General features: G+C 31.4%; 1 protein-coding gene and 1 long non-coding RNA gene across 6 annotated transcripts in view; one reads left to right on the top strand and one right to left on the bottom strand.

Moving 5' to 3' along the window:
• The window catches only part of LOC129943374 (uncharacterized), a 44,423-nt gene extending 41,794 nt beyond the window's left edge, over positions 1–2,629 (bottom strand). For 4 of the 5 annotated variants that reach the window (XM_056052762.1, XM_056052765.1, XM_056052763.1 and 1 more), the window contains exons 1-4: positions 2,470–2,629; positions 2,232–2,412; positions 922–2,155; positions 660–864 (exon numbers count right to left, since the gene is read on the bottom strand). In XM_056052762.1, the coding sequence (XP_055908737.1) occupies positions 660–864; positions 922–2,155; positions 2,232–2,412; positions 2,470–2,593 (1,744 nt within the window). In that variant the 5' untranslated portion in view covers positions 2,594–2,629. The remainder of the gene's footprint in view (positions 1–659; positions 865–921; positions 2,156–2,231; positions 2,413–2,469) is intronic. The other variant, XM_056052766.1, reaches the window with a different exon arrangement.
• An 11,832-nt stretch (positions 2,630–14,461) lies between these two features.
• LOC129940895 (uncharacterized) lies at positions 14,462–16,483 on the top strand. The gene is made up of 3 exons (XR_008780783.1): positions 14,462–15,367; positions 15,765–15,963; positions 16,093–16,483. It is a non-coding gene; the product is annotated as an uncharacterized LOC129940895 (long non-coding RNA).
• The last annotated feature ends 1,231 nt before the right edge of the window (positions 16,484–17,714 follow it).

Raw genomic sequence — 17,714 nt, 5'->3', positions numbered from 1 at the left:
TGTACAACCTTATAACCGTAGAACAAATTATAGTTTTATTGAAGAATATTTTATAAGTTTAAAAACTCAAAACATGTTATTTCATAAAAGAGTAAACATTTTACATAAACTTGTAATTAATGTGAAAATTAAACAAATAGTACATATTTCAAAAGATATGCAATATTATTTTAAATAATAAATTATTAAGTGTAAGAAAATTTGTAGAAATAAGATAAATTATTATTTAAAAAAGCTAAACTTAATTTGTTAAAAAACACTTTTGAATTACACGATTAATTGATAAGTTTGATTTGTTTACTTTGTCGGTAAAAAATTAATTCGTTTGTATACAATGATTCTTAATTTGAAGCTACAATAAATAACCTTGATTAAAGATTGTCAGTCGGGATCACGGCAATGCAATACTTATTTTACTTTCTATCCAAACCAATCAATTGAACCTGGCCTTAAACATTAGAATATAGACAAAAGTTAAGCACTCAGGGACCAGTTAAAGCTATCATTGAAATAAGTAAGCAACATTTTTTGAATGGATATTTTAATGATCGCAATAAACGAATGAAAACCAATGATAGCTATGATTGGCCCCTTACAGTTTAAAAGGTAAATATTTTTCATTTAGAACTTGAAATATATAAGAACATATAGGTACATACTCAAGCGAGATATTGAAATTATTGACGTCACAAGCTCAAGCGTACTATCTCGAACTTCCCACTCCCTGTTATGGAAATTTTTTATAACGATGGGTCCCAGATTTTGAAGTCCAGATCCTTTTATGTTGTCCACTAACAATGCCATATTTGGGGAGAGAAAATGCTCAATTGAAAGTTGAGCTAGTTTAATTGATTGAACCACTGCCTTGAAAAATTAATGAAAAATTAATCATCTTCTACAATAACATAAAGAAAACATTACCAATGTCGATAAGTCTGAATTTTTCAATATTTCTAAAACAATATCCATTAAACACATGCTTTCAATTGATTCCGTCCAAGTTATATTAAATCCTTCGACCAAAGTGTACAGGCATGCCAAAGTTGCATATAAAACTTGGGGTAACCGTTTGGCATGATCCTGTGGCAAGGAGTCGATTGAACTTGAGATATTTTCTCTTGCAAATTCCTTAAGAACATATACTAGCGCTTGAAAAATAACTACTGCTTGATCTTTATCTAAAATAGTTTTCATAGATAAAATTCCATGAATTGATTTATATGCTAAATGAGCAGCAAAATCTGGACAGTCTAACAAAATGTCACGAAATGAATAACATATTCTCACTGTGAATTCACTCGAAATCGAAAAAAGTTTCTTTATGTACTGATCAAATAGACTTTCTTCTTCAGGTTGAGTTTTTACGATACACAGCACTGGCATTAGGTGAAACATTATAAGTTGATTCTCAAACTGAATACTTTCGTTTTCTATAAATATTTCGAATGGAGCCCGGGATCCTAATTTTTTCCAAAGAAAAAGGTTTAGTTTCGCTAGTTTTAAAAAGTTTACACAGCTTCTCCGAGATACACAAAACTTCATTGTATTGAAAAAATTTACACCAAATTCATTAAAATTAAAAGGGTCTATTTTTTCTGTACTCAATTTTTGATAAACCAACATTGCGAAGTTATGCATCGTTTGCACTTTCAATATTTTTCCAAGAAAAAACTCATTGTGCGTTACTTTAGCCATTTTCCAAATATTAATAACGATATTATGGTGAATATCACACAAATGTGAAATTGGAGTCTTTTCGTTGATTTCTAAGGTTTTTTCAAATAAGAACGAAATTAAATCCAAAGTGGAACATAGATCTTTTTGAACTTCGTAGTCGTCGACATAAACAATATTTGAACAATTTTGGTAAACACTTTGATCAAGTGGCTTTAGTATTTCATCAAGCATTTCTAAACATAATTTTGTTTTCGATGAATTTTTGTACAAAATATCAAACATTAACAGCGACGCTTCCCTCACAACGTACATCGTATGATTAAGACAACAGTATTTGATGATATAACGCCATGATTTGTTTGCATTTATCAAATTTAAACCGATGTTGTGCTTAGATAATGCTGTAAGCAAGCGAATGTGTCCAAGTTTATTTGAAGCTGTAAAAGTTTCCAGATTATCCTTGGTTATTATTTCAATTCTACAATTGATAAGAACAAATAGATAAGCATTTTATTTCGATCTATTGGTGTGCTACACGTTGCTGTTTCACTTACTTGTCCAAAATACCTTTTTCGCATAGTCTAAACACAAAAGATTCCTTCTCAGCACATATAGCGCAAAGTTTGAACATGAGTGAAATAACTGTATGGTGAACTTCACCAAAATTGTTGATAAGTATGTTCACGCATCGATCGATCCAATTAGGAATTATTGTTTCCAAAAATATTGTATTCTCTTGAAAAATAAAACTATTGTTATTAAAAATATATGCATGGTACATATTACTTATACCACATTTGGCCAAATAAGTGGTTAATAGCTCAAATTCAGCACAACTTCCTTTGGAAACTCCAGGGACAAGGAAACTGTCCAACAAAGTGTTCAGTTTTTGGGACAGATTATCTTTCAAATCCATTGTTAACCTCACTAATTAGTATTTTTTGTGACAGAATCCTTAAATAAGAAGTCAAAACCAAAAATACTCCATTACCAAGATCGGAATCTCAGACTGACATTTCGGTTTGCCTACAAGCTAAGTACACACTAAATGTGAGAAAGTGTGCGTGAAATGATGCAAAAACCAAACACATTCTCACATTTAGTGTTCCGGCCCATCAAAATGCTTCATTATAGTCTGCAGGCACATCTAAATGCTTTATTTAGAATGTTTTATGGCCTCGTTAAAAAACTAAACAATCCTAACCAACAGAATCTGAAGTGCTGACGTGGTCTTAAATTGGAAGATTTGTGTAGCTCTTTAATTTCAATCCAAATAAATGTTGTTAATGTATATAAAATAAGATTGACCAAACACATATTTAATGATTTATTAGTGCTGGTTTTTATTTACTTAAATTATTTGCGAACGCAATATGAGCTGGAACTGGTTAAGTATAGATGGAAATGGACAAAAGTATAACACAATACTTTGTAAAACGACAAAAAAGACAATTTTTTCAGGTGTAGTTGGCTTAGAACATTTTTTTGGCGACGTTAGAAGTTCAGGTGGAAACAATAGGCGGATGCCTCAAAATTTCTTTGTACAGACAATGCTACTTGTGAAGTTCCATTGCCAACTTAAGCTAGTTTAGATTCCTCAATTAAATTAGTATTTTCATCATTTAAGCAGTTCGATAATTGCACGACCAAATTTTAGTTTTGTTTGTTGCAGGAATATTTCTGAAAATTTCTTTTTGAGGGACTATGTTAGAGTTAGAATTTTGTTTGTAGTTAGATTTTGGAATACAAATCTGAGGGAACCATGTTTTAAAAATAAATTGCTTTGTGTAAAGCATTTTTAAGGAAAAAAATAGGCAATATGGTTAAACACAATACCAACTAAATGAGTGCAATAAATACCTTAAATTTTATTATATTAATTACCTTAAATATTATTGGCTTTCTCAAAAATATTTTTCTAAGCTAACCTCTGCTTTATGTCTGAAAACTATTGTTTATGTATACTTTCTTCTATGTTCTGCATTTAAAAAAAAAGTAATCTACAATAGTATTTATTATATTAAGAAAAACAAAAACATATATGTACGTAAAACTCAATAATTTGTTTTCATTATTAGCAGCATTTTTATTAAACATACCTTTCAAACAATAATAAGTAAACTTGAACTTTGGTAACTTAACATTTTTAAAGAATGAAATGGAATTGAAATATAGTTGCAAGTTTAAATCATCAAAAACAAACTATAAATATACTTGAATTAATTAAATTGATACAGGTTTTAAATACTTGCAAACAAAATTTGAATTCAATAAATTGCGCTCGCACCCTTAACTTGATGGTTCTTCGAACGCATTTTTGATACGATAATCCGAAGTTAGTTATGAAATTTGAACAATTTCGTAGTGATTGCTGTAAATGAGTGAATAATTTATATTTAACTGGTGTTGAACATGCTTTTTTCAAGAAAAAAATTACATTGGTTCGCTATCAACAAAATGACTGCAAAACTAAAACTTAAAACTGAGTTTTTCATCGAAAAAAGTAAAAAGAAAAATATGAAAACAAACTTATTAACCACCCCATTTTGTTTTTGCTTTGCAAAGTGCCGCTTTTTTTTTGTTTGTTTTCACATCTATTCATGGACTAATTGTCAAAATTAAAAATACAATAATGTAAACAAACGGGTTTGGGAGAGTGAAACGTACGAAAGATTCCGATCTTGGTAAATGGAGTATTTTTGGTCATAACTACAAAAGTACACCAGCCAGAGAAAAGGAACTACTAAAGAGAGAGCCAAATTCGAAAGTGGCTTTTATCAAAAATACTAAATTACCAAGTTCGGAATCTCAGACTGACATTTCGGTTTGCCTACAAGCTAAGTACATACTAAATGTGAGAAAGTGTGCGTGAAATCATGCAAAAATCAAACACATTCTCACGTTTAGTGTCCCGGCCCATCAAAATGCTTCATTTTAGTCCTCGGGCACACCTAAATGTTTCATTTTGGCCTTCGTTCCAAAACGAAACAATCCGAACCAACAGAATCTGAAATGCTGACATGGTCTTATATTGGAAGATTTGTATAGCTTTTTAATTTCAATCCAAATAAATGTTGTAAATGTATATTAAATAAAATAAGATTACACAAGAATACATATTTAATGATTTATTAGTGCTTTTGTTTATTTAAATAATTTGCGAGCGCAATATGAGCTGCAACTGGTTAAGTATAATTGGAAATGGACAAAAGTGTAAGACAATTTTTTTAGCTGAAGTTTGCTTAGAGCAGCTTATAGCATTTTTCTGAAGAAGATAAAAGTCCGGGCGGAAACAGCAGGTGGGTGTTTCCGTATTTTTTTGTTTAGGCAATACTACGAGAAGCAAACTTGTGAAGTTCCTCAATTAGATTAGTATATTCATGCTTCAAGCAGATCGGTAATTGCAAGACCAAATTTTAGACATATTCCTAAATATTTCTTTTTCAGGAACTATTTTAGAGCTAGAATTTTGTTTGTAGTTAGATTTTGGAATACAAACTTGAGGGAACCAATTTTAAAAATAAGATACTTTATGTAAAGCATCTTTAAGGAATAGAGAATATGGTTACACACAATACCAACTAAATGAGTGCAAAAAATAAGTTTAAGTAACTTTTTTTATTCCAATATGTGGAACACTCAATAATTGGCTGCAAATAATGCTATTTTTTTTTCTAAAAAGTGGATGAAGATTTGCCGAAGCAGAAATTTCTTGAATGAACATACCATACATTTTATTGGCTTTCTTAAAAATATTTTTCTAAGCTAAAATCTGCTTTATACATATCTGAAAACTATTGTTTACGTTTAATTTCGTCTATGTTCTGTATTTATAAAAAGTAATCTACGGTAGTATTTATTATATTAAGAAAATCAAAAACGTTTATGTACGTAAAACTCATTAATTTGTTTTCATTATTAGCAGCATTTTTACTCAACATACCCTTCAAACAATAGTAAGTAAACTTGAACTTTGGTAACTAAACATTTTTAAGGAATTAATGAAAATTATATTTTGCGTTAAACTGTGGGAATTCACTAAAAGAAAGTTCTGTAAGTCAACAATGAACACTCATGTCGATTCAATGATCTATTGAATGAGTTGTGCATGAATTCAGAATGATTTTTTTGACGTTTTCATTTTGTGTTTAATGTCAAAATTTGCTTTTTATTTGCTCTGCATTTATTCAACAAATTCGCTATAATCGTGATTATTTTTTTAAATATTGGTGTTCATTTGAAGCATAATTTTGTTTGATAGCAAATTGTATTAAAAACTCTTTTTTCAAATTTAATATTTAGTAATCAAAATGGAATTGAAAAATAGTTTCAAGCTTAAACCATCAAAAATAAACTAAAAATATACTTGGATTAATTAAATTGATACAAATTTTAAATTCATGCAAAACAAATATTGAATTCAATAAATTGCGCTCGCACTCGCAACCTTAACTTGATGGTTCTTCGAACGCATCTTTGATACAATAATCCGACGTTAATTATGAAATTTAAAGAATTTCATAGTGATTGCTGTAAATGAGTGAATAAATTATATTAAACTGATGTTGAACATGCATTTTTTCAAGATAAAAATGTATACTGGTTCGCTATCAACTAAATAACTGAAAAACTAAAGCTAAAAAATGACTTTTTTTGGAGAGTGAAAATAAAAATATCTATCTATCTAAAACATACGAAAGATTCCGATCTTGGTAAATGGAGTATTTTTGGCTTTTATTATCAAAGACACACCATATTAGGAAGGGAGTCTTTCGTACGTTTTACCCTCCAACACCCATTTGTTTACATATTACGTCCATTTTGAAATGTTAAATCCAACAACAATTCGATGCGGTGTATTTACTTGTTTTGACAGATGTTTTTATTGTTATGCTGTGGTGAGAATTTTAGATTTGATTTAAGCTGTCAAATGATCAAAATGAATTCCGTTGTTTGCATTTTCAACCATTTTTGATAGGAAAATACGAACATTGGAACTCACTTGGACGTGTTCTTATAAGTTTTTTTGATTTCTTCTAAAAAGTGTGAATGCAACTACCTTACTTACTTCATTTAAAAAATATAACGCAACCAAGCGTTGGAACGACGAAACGAACTCAAAGAATAAACCTTGTGGCATGAGGTGTTTGTCGGTGACTGTTTTGCCAGCGGCTTCCTTACGCGGATTGGCTAAAATCATGTTCGACTTGTATTGCTGTGACCAGCTGAAGTGGAAGATGAAGCAGCAAATGTATCGCATGAATGTATCTGGATTGAGAATGACTATGGTGTTGTTCCTGAAACGATAAAATATCTTTTACCCAAATGACCTTGCGACAGTTCTGTGAATCAAAAAACCCCTTACGAATCACTCGGTATTGGCCAATACCGCTGTTATGCATCCAAAATAATGAAAGTATCCAACGAGTAGTGTGACAAATTGATTTTACTCTTGGGCGAGAAGATTTGTATGAAATTAAATTTAATTTCTTTTATAAAAAATTAAAAAATGCAAACATTAGAATTTTTGTTGACGTTTTCAAACTCACTTCGAACAAACAAACAGTTATGTTATGTGTGATGTTGAGGTGATGTCACACATTTATTATTTATTTTTAATTGAAAAACTAAACTTATATTGAAATTGTTAAAACTTATTTAAGTCATGTGTCTCGCGGTTCTTGTAAAAAAAACATAACTGTTTTTATTTTATTATTTTTTGTTTTGTTTATTTATTTTTATTTTCTAGAAACTTATTCTAACATTGATATATATTATTATTTTCTGAAAGTAAGGCCGCTGTCCATAGCAAGCCTGCACCTTACAGTCAGATTGTTGAATTAAGACTGACTTATTGAATAATACTTAGCTTAAACTAGACTTCGGATGAAAAGGAAAAAATATGCCACGTTTGCAAAATTAATATGATCCGTTATTTAATTGTTTACTTGCACAAAGGGTGAAAGGGAAAAGGGGTGTATCCGTTTTGGATTGGTTTGCTGTGTTGGCAAAAATGGCGTGGGAAACTGTAAAACATGTGCCGTTATGCAAGTTAGAGAAATACTGTGCCGTTAGGCAAGGGGAATGTGGGAGGTGTTAGGAATTGTGGATTAGGTGACGTCTCAGACGTAACTCCTCCCCCTTTAAGATTCTTCTCCGAAGAATTTTTAATATTAACATTTATTTTGTTCGGCTTATTTTTTGAATTAAAAATTAGATTTATACATATTAAAATAATAACTATGACAAATATTATTGTTCCAAAATTTATATATTCGTGTACTATTGTTCTTGATTTAACTTGTTCAATTAGTTTTCGATTTTTAATTTCGTTTACGTGTAAAGTTTCAGTTGAATAGTTTCTTACAATGTTTTTTTTTTATAATAAAATTGTCGTAATACAGAAAGTTTTCGTATTTTACATCATTAATTTCAATTTTGCAATTTTCGAATCTTATTAGATTGTTACCTATTATGTTTATACTAAAATTATGACAATTATGAATTATTTGGGTATATTCTAAATTTTTCGTTACGACAATGTTGTTTGTAATTTGTTTGATTTCTTTATTTCTGTTTTCCGTAAAATTACATTCAGTTGTTTCTTTAAAAATGTTTCGAATACATGAATCTTTTATTTCTTTTAGTTCTTTGAACTTTATAGTTCCATTTGAATTTTCGTAATTTGTATTTCCATCTGTAATTATTTCTTTGTACAATGATACTAATTCCAGGTTATTGTAATTAGGTACAGGCTCAATTAGAATTTTATAGAAGTTTTCAACGGAATAAATTGGAATCAAAAGTATAAATATTATTAGGTTTTCATTAATAACAACACTACTTTTAATATTAGCTAGTTTATCAATTGTTACATTATACCTTTCTATTTCTGTTGGTGATAAAATGTCATGACCTAAAACTCCTAGTCTACTCATAAGTAGGTTTTCTTTAACTTTCTTCACTTGATCCTTCAATAACTGTATGTCATATTGGATCTGAAATACGTGTTGCATGTTTGTAATTTTCGTAAACTCCTTGTTAATTGTATTGTCTAATCTGGCTAGTTGGTTCTTAATTTCAAGTTGCTGTCCTTTAATGTGTCTAGTTATGTTATTAATGGCTTCATTAAAGTTATGATTAATTTTTATTTGGTCGTTCAATCCGTGGATTACGTTCTTGGTGTTCTGTTCGTTTGTCTCTAAAGCGTTTCTTATTTCAAGTTCGTCGTCGTAGTCCATTATTCCTGCTAGAAATTTTAGTCCTTTCCCTAAAACATTAACAAGTCCTCTTCTTTTCCTAACATGATTATCAAATAATTTTTCTACTTCCTGTTGTAATTGAATCAAGCTGTATGTCAGTGTTGGATAATTGTTTTTGTCGTTAAGTTTATTAATATTGTGTCTAATATTTCGATGTTTTCTTTCCATGAATTAAGGTATATACTATGTAGAATGTTTGTATATTCTTTGATTACTTGAATTGGTTCATTTCTTATTGTAACGTAGCCTTGTCCCATGTTTAGGTTCTGTATGTCAACTTGTTGTGCGTTAGAAATTGTTATAATTGTTGTTAAAAAAAGTAGTAAACATTATCTGTTAGAAAAAATTATGTATTTTCGTATTTATATTTTCGCTTAATTTGGGTTTTATAATATCTACCCCCTTTTTCATCTATAACGTGGTCGTTATCTAAGACCTCGGGGTTTGATTTTATGTGAGTTAATTTAAGTTTATTGTTAGTTCTAGTTTTAAGATAGTTATGATTGGTTTTTGTAAGATTAATGTCAGTTTTATCTTTATTGTGTCTGTTTATATATCGTTCTTTGTTATTGTTAATCGTTTCTACTATTTTGGGGTAGTCTTGATTTGTTATAGTCCCGTTAATAAAGTCTACAGGTCTTTTCTTTGTTGAAGAATGAATGGTTTTGTTGTAAATTTTGACGGCTTTTAAAACTTTGTTTCTTAAGGTGTCTTTATTTTTATCATCAGCTGCGAATGTTCTTATGTGCTCGTTAAGAGTTTGGTGGAATCTTTCGATATCCGAATTGCCCGTTTTGTGGTAAGGTGTGGTAATGTGAAGGTTGACATTGTTTTCTTTGAGAAATTCTTTGATCGCAATTGAAGAAAATCCTGTCTCATTGTCTGTAATTATTTTGTTTGGTATACCATTGTTTGCGAATCTGTGTTCTAATGTGTTCAGTAAAGATGTCCAAGTCCTGTGTTTAATTTCATGCACTGTAACGTATTTTGTAAATTTATCAATCATAGTTACATACATTAGATTGATATTTGCATACCATATGTCAATGTGTAACACTTGATTTGGTTTTGTAGGTGTTTCTGTTATTTTCAAGGGAATTTTGTAGGGTAATCGTTCATATTTTGCTTTGTTGCAAATTTCGCAGTTATTTATGTATTCCTGAATTTTTTCTTTGAGGTTAGGAGTGTAATAGACGTCCCTGATTTCCTCGTAAGTTTCATTGATTCCTCTGTGGTTAAGGGAGTTATGCGATTTTGAGATTACCAATAATTCTTTTTCTTTGTCCGTAAGATCTCCTAGGAATTTAGTGCATTTAATAAACTTTAATAGTTTATTTTTGCTAAAATATTTGATATAGACATCCTGAAATTTAGCATAAAGACTATCATAATTCGAAAAAACTCCTACTATTCCTTTGTGCGGAATGAATTTTTTCATAATCTCTAGAATAAGGTTTTCATTAAAGGATTTTATTTCTATTACAATTCTTTTTTTGTTAAAAATATTATATATTTTATGGTTGCTTACATTATTGAAACTAATAAGTATTATCTGAGTCTTGTACAAATTGACCGGTGTTTCGATTATTGGAATATAGTCGCTGCTATCTTCTCTAGCGCTATGAATAGTAGCTACCATTGATTGTGCATCTTCGATAATATCATCAACAGGATTTATTACATTTTCATTGTAATAAACTTCCATTCTAGATAGTCCGTCTGCAACCTGGTTAACTTTTCCTTCTACGTACTCAATGTCGAAATTATATTCCTCTAATTTTATCTTCCACCTTTGTAACTTTTTAAAGAACTCAACCAAACAAGTGGTCGATGATCAGTCTGTACAGTAAATTTTCTTCCATAGAGGTAGGGTCTAAAATATTTTGTGGCCCATACTATTGCCAGTAACTCTTTCTCTATGGTCGAATATTTTATCTCATGATCGTTGAGTGTTCGACTTGCGTAACACAACGGATGACTGTCTTGTGACAAAGCAGCGCCTAACGCATAGTTTGAGGCGTCGGTTGTCAGGACGAACTTTTTATCAAAATCGGGGTGTCGAAGGATAGGGTCTGAAATAATTAATTTTTTTAGTGTTTCAAAACTTTCAATGTAATCTGGGTCTTTAATATTGATCTTGGCATTTTTTTTCAAGAAAGATGTCATGGGCTTTGCAACTTTCCCGTAATCCTTAATAAATTTCCGGTAATATCTGGTAATACCTAAAAAGGATTTGATTTGTTTTGTTGTTGAAGGTATTTTGTAATTTATTATTGCAGAAATTTTATTAGGGTTGGGTTTAATGCCCTCCGTAGTGACGACATGACCCAAAAATTCTGCCTCTTTTTTCATGAATTCAGTTTTATTCAACTGTATTTTGAGGTTTACTTCTTTTAAGCGTTTAAATATTTTCCTCAGTGATACCATGTGTTCCTCCAAAGATGTCGAGAAAACAATGATATCATCAAGGTATACTAAACAAATTGTTCCAATGTACTCTGATAGGACTGAGTTCATTAGTCTTTGGAAGGTCGCGGGTGCGTTCTTCAATCCGAATGGCATACGAACAAATTCATAGTGGCCATTATCGGTTGAGAATGCTGTTTTTTTTATGTCCTCGTCCGCAATTTCGATTTGGTGAAACCCTTTGGCCAAATCGAGTGTAGTAAAGTACATTGACTTTCCCAATTTATCGAATATGTCCTCTATATTCGCGATTGAGAATTTATCGTCAATCGAAACTTCGTTCAATTTTCGATAGTCAATGACTATTCTCCATTTCTTTTTCCCGGAGGCGTCTTCTTTTTTCGGAACGACCCAAATGGGGGCAGAATATGGAGATTTGCTTGGACGGATAATGCCCTGTTCAAGCATCTCATTTATCTGTTTAGATACCTCTGATCTATGAACTTCAGGGTATCTTTAGTTTTTAGTGTATATGGGGATGTCATTAATCGTGTTTATGTTATGCTTTATCGCATTAGTGAACGACAAGTCGGTTCCTTCCTGATAAAATAAATTTGAAAATTCGGATACAATGTTTTTCACAGCCTTACTTTCCTCTTTATTGAGGTGGTTGATCCGGATTTGGTCAAGGATGTGATCTTTGCATACCTCCGTGTGGTAGATCTCTAATGTTGGTACTTGTTTGTGATAGTCATTAATAGAATTTTCTTCTTCTTTGCAAAAATAAATTGGGATTTCTTTATCATTTATCATTAATCGATTACATTTAAAGTCAAGAATAGCTTTGGCAGGTATTAGAATGTTATTTCCAATTAATCCATCTAATGTTTGATGAAATTGAAACTCTAGAAACTCTGCTGTCTTATTCTCTCCTAATTCTTGAAATAATGGGATTCTAACTTTTTATAAATTGATACAGGTGATCCGGTTGTAAGTATTTGAATGGGGTAGTTGAGTTGAATATGCCATTTGGGGTGGCAAAGTCCGGGATTAATAATACTTGTTTCTGAACCGGGGTCTATTAGGAATCTAAGTTTTGTGTTATTTTTTGCTTCTACTACTATATAGGGTAATTTTCTGGGAGGCTGGTTGATTGAAAATCCGAATTCGTTTGGATGTTATTTATTTGTCTCGCATAACTTGCAGATAGAGTGTCCATAGGTTCCGAATTATTCCTAAAGTTTCCTGAACTATTTTGTTGAGCTTGATTATTACTGTTTTGTCTAGCGTTTGAGTTATTTTGTCGAGAATAGTTATTTGAATACTGTCCTGAATTGTTATGGTTTCTGGAATTATTGCTGTTGTACTGACCAGAATTTGAGCTATTTTGTCGAGAATAATTATTTGAATACTGTCCTGAATTGTTATGGTTTCTGGAATTGTTAGGGTTGTATTGACCAGATCGTTTGAACTGACCAATTTGATTGGTGTTGTGGTGCCTATTAATATTATTAGAGCTAGGATTATTATGCTGTCTATTTTCGTAGTTTTGTCTGTCTTGTTGTCTATTCCTGTCTGAAATATAGGAGTTTGTTGTTTTTAGGTTACCCTCATCTTGACCAATACATTTACTAATTATATCTCTTATTTCTGACAAGTCCCGCAATGCTGTAATTGCGTATGCTAGCGCCCCTGAGACTAGTTCTTTAACTTTAATTAATAGTATTCCATTAAAAATGTCTGTTACTTACTATTATTGCTAAAAGTAGCGTGTTCCTCAATATCTTCTACAATATTTCTAATTTTATAATCTAATTCATAAATACTTCTTACTCTTAATGCTCCAATGTTCTTGGTTATGGTGATCTCGTCTTTTGATGCTCGGAAGTGTTGTTTGAATTTGGTGAGGCACTGGCTCCAATCCGTTGGTGGGTCTACTTGTAACAGATTTCTTGCTGCTCCTGTTATTTTTGTATCAAGGATGACCTCAAACACCTGTCTCTTATCTTCTTCCCGCTTATAGTTAGCGAGGATTTTTGTGACTGACGCTGAGAACGAGGGCAACGTTCCTGGTTCTCCTTTAAATGGCGTTAGGAATCTAATTTCTTTCTCGATCTTAGCCCTAACACTTATTGTGTTCTGGTTTACCATCAGCTGTGTGAGTACAGCGAGGCATTGTTCTACATTATTTTGACTCATTCTTGCTGCTCTCCGTTCGTCGAACGTGTTATTTCTTTTTGGATTAATTTCGAATTGATTTTAGAATTACTTTGTCTTAACCGCACAATTTTGTTATCTGATTGTTCTTAATCGAACGTCACTTTGGATTAACACTCTTCAAATATTTTCTTAAATTATTTATTCTTAATCGCACAATTTGTTATTTAATTGTTCTTAATCGAACGTCACTTCAAATATTTTCTTAAATTATTTATTCTCAATCGCACAATTTGTTATTTAATTGTTCTTAATCGAACGTCACTTTGGATTAGCACTCTTCAAATATTTTCTTAAATTATTTATTCTTAATCGCACAATTTGTTAACTCATTGTTCTTAATCGAACTGCCGACTGCGCCATTTAAGTCATGTGTCTCGCGGTTCTTGTAAAAAAAACATAACTGTTTTTATTTAACACACATTAACACACGTCTGTTCCATTAGTCATTACAAAATATGAACCGAAATATAATAATAAGCAATAAGTACGATCCTCTCGATCATTAAATATGATATTAAATATAATGTTACATTTCAATACAATTACGTAGGAACATGTTGTTTTCCTAATAAGTGATTCATGCATAAGGTCTTTGTCTAACCATATTTAATGACAATTTACGGCAAAAATATTTTTTTGTATGTAACAAAGAGAAGCATTTTAGAAGTCTGGTACAATTTCGAGAAAAATCTAATTGTAAGGTGTACATCATGTAAATAATGTAAATGCACCTTAAGAACTATTTAATAGAGCGACCGCCATCTGCTGGTCACAATGTAAATAGACTTTAAGAACTATTAAGTAGAGCGACCGCCTTCTGCTGGTCAGAAGTAGAAACTTGTATGGCAAGAAGACAAATAAAATATGACGAACACTCACTTCCGATTACGATTAGTAGAGAAATAAACAAGTTGTGTTTTCCACAAAATTCAAGTTTATATAATTGACAGTTTTTTTTTTAATAAAACACTAATAAAAATTGAATTTGACTCAAATATCTTTTAGTAATCGTTATATTTATTGTGCTTAAGATTTTGTTAAAGTTTAAGTAAATTGATTGATGGGTGCAGATGGAATGTTATTACTTAGGGTTGCACCCCAGCGTCCTCTTGTAATGTCTATTCATTGCATTAATATATTTTAATACAATTTACATCGCTTTTATAAAAATTACTTCTAGTAAAATTTCAGTGTCGTGTAAATTGTGCTTTTTTAAAATTCTTCCTCCAATCTTAAGTCGTACATACTAATCCAAACTGTGCCACATGCATTTGAACTCTACAACTCATCAACATGTAAACATTAAAAAAGAACAAAATGCTAGATTTAAAACTTAATTGAAAACTTAAATAATGTGAAAATAGAAAATATTTGTGAAACAAAACATAATACACGCTCTTTGTTAGTTTGATATCAAGTATCTTTCATTTTTTTGAAAAGTGTTGTTCGTAGTTACCACGCAATTATTGATTGCGTCACAAATTCGTGATACCTATTCAAAACACTTTTTATTTTCATAATGTTCAAGCTTTTACATTAATAAAGTACTAGCCGACCCGTGATCGCGTTGCTTCGTAAATTGTAACTACGAACACCTTTTGAATATTAGTATTAGCATATGAAAAAATTTCTCAACGGGGTTGAGCATATTTTCTACAATAATATTAATTTTCGTTTATATGTATATACGTACACTTGACAAAAAAAAAAAATAGTTTGTTCATGTTTGTGAATATTATAAATATTTTTTTTTATTTTAAAGCCTCCGGACAATACTGCAGTTATATTACTGTGAGGAAGAAGTATGTATTGGTTGCTTTCTGAGCCTACTCTAGAAAGAGCAACATATAGCTGACCATGAGAATACAAACATCAAAAAACACTTCCTTATCGAAATTAACACTATAGAAAACAAAACTTAAGTAAAATATTACGTAGTAAAGGCCAAGTCGCACGTGAAAACAAACAAAACTATTTTAATTTTTCAATGATTTATAATTTTGACCAAGTTGATGTTTATGTTCGATTTGAGAACAATTAAGTGGTGATTCTCATCGGCTTTGTTTATCTTTTTGATGATTAAATGAAAACAGTTTTCATCTGATTTTATTATTATATTATTATATTTTAATTTTTTAGTTAAAAACAGAACGAAATTTGTGTCTATTTTCTTCTCTTCTTTCTTTTATTCATACCTAGAAACGTTTTTTTTGCAACCGAAAAATATAGTTTGCGGTAAAAAAAAAAAACAAATTTGTGTTTTTAATGTTCTCATACATCTATAGGCATGCGTGTGTAAATATCCATAGACACAATTTTTTATTCATCTGCTCCTGTTCAGTGCAGTGCAACTGACTTAACTTACCCACATTTGTGTGCTCTTTTTATCGACGTCAATGTAGATACCTTCTTCGAGCTATTTGTAAAGAAAATTTTAACTTAATTTCAGTTTTATTGTTATTTTATCCTGGATAAAATAAATTCAAAAAGTTTATGATTCCATAATTTGTTTTTATTTATTTCTCAGGCCGTATGTTTAACTTAGAAGTGATTTAAGGCTGAAAATTTGCGACACAATATTGACTTTATGAAGCAATGCTAATCAATAATATTTAAGTTTGACAAATAATTAAAAAATAAATTGGGTGGCGCAACAGTCCGTTGAGAACCAAGGCCTAGTGACTTACAACTCTCAACCATTCCTGTGTGCGAGTAATGTTGTCAGGAATGGAGGGGACCTTCAGTTTATATGCCGAATCCGAACGGCTAATTTGAGAAAGCACTTTTTCATGACTAGAGGTACTCTTACAGAATTTGTCAATTCCTCGCAAGAGGCAGTACCCGTGAAAAGACTTTAGATGGCACAGGCAAGGATCGAATATAAGACCTCTGGCATGACAGTCCAACGCACAAACCATCATGCCACGGGTACGACCTTGTCGATCCTTTCATCGGTCGTAGCAATAATCGATGTAAGTATATTGTGCCATTCGAAAACGTTCGCCTATTTTAAAGATAGAGAAACGTCATTGGACAGGGCCAGCTGATGCCACTTCCTAAAACGATACTGATTCAATTGCAGTTGTCTCAACAGAATTGATTTATGAAGACTGGTATTATTTCTCCCTATCACTTTTATTAGATAGTCTGCATGCGCTTTTAAGTTGTTAATGTAGATGGGTGGATTCCACCATTGCATAGGTTAGTGCTGAATTCGTTAACCGAAATATTCGTTTTGAAGACAAATCTTTGAACAGCTTTAAATTCTTCGAAGGGCGTAACACCAAAGGCTTGCATCCCATAGCACATGCAAGTGTTCACTGTAGCACTAAACACTTGATATTTTGTTGAATGGTCAATGTTTTGGTTAGAAAAGAACCTTTCCACAAGACATTTAGAGCCAGCTTAGCTTCAGTACTTTTATTCTTTGCATGCTTGCCAAAGTTTAAGTTCGATGTTAATAAAACTCCAATGTACTTGAATTTACGTACTATGTCAATCTGTTGATTATTGAGCCGCCACGTTTCCTCAGGTAGCCTCACCCTTCTATGTCGACTCTCAAAAATCATAACTTTGGTTTTTTGGACATTGATGTGGAGATCCCAAGTTTTACAGTATTCATCCAGACGATTAATTTGGAGTTGAAGAGTAAAGGGGTTGTGAGCTATTATTACCAGGTTATAAGCGTAGAGAACAACTTTGATGAGAGTTCCAGGGAACATAACGCCTCCAGGAAGCATTTCAGAGATATCATCAATAAAAAGCGCGAATAAAAGGGGTCTTAGAATACATCCCTGAGGGACACCTGCTGACGTATCAAAACACTCTAACAAATTGGAACCATCCCAAACTGCTGCACAAGATGACGACAAGAAATTGATATAAGGCATCAGAAACTTCCGAGACACTCTAAGCCTCTCCAGCTTATAAATCTGAGCCTGTCTGTTGACAGTATCAAATGCGGCTGCATCGCATCACTTTTTTTAAATATCGGGAATATGAGGGCTTTTGAAAAAACCGTAGGCACGTAAGCATAGTTGTACAGAAGTTTTAAAAAATTAACGAAATACGTTTTGAGCTGGTTCTTGCTGTTTTTGAGAAATTCAACTGCGATACCATCAATACCTGCAGCTTTTTGGTTTTTCATTC

This window comes from Eupeodes corollae, chromosome 1 (genome assembly GCF_945859685.1).
Source record: "Eupeodes corollae chromosome 1, idEupCoro1.1, whole genome shotgun sequence".
NCBI classification, from domain to species: Eukaryota; Metazoa; Arthropoda; class Insecta; order Diptera; family Syrphidae; genus Eupeodes; species Eupeodes corollae.
This window is presented reverse-complemented; position numbering and strand designations above follow the sequence as displayed.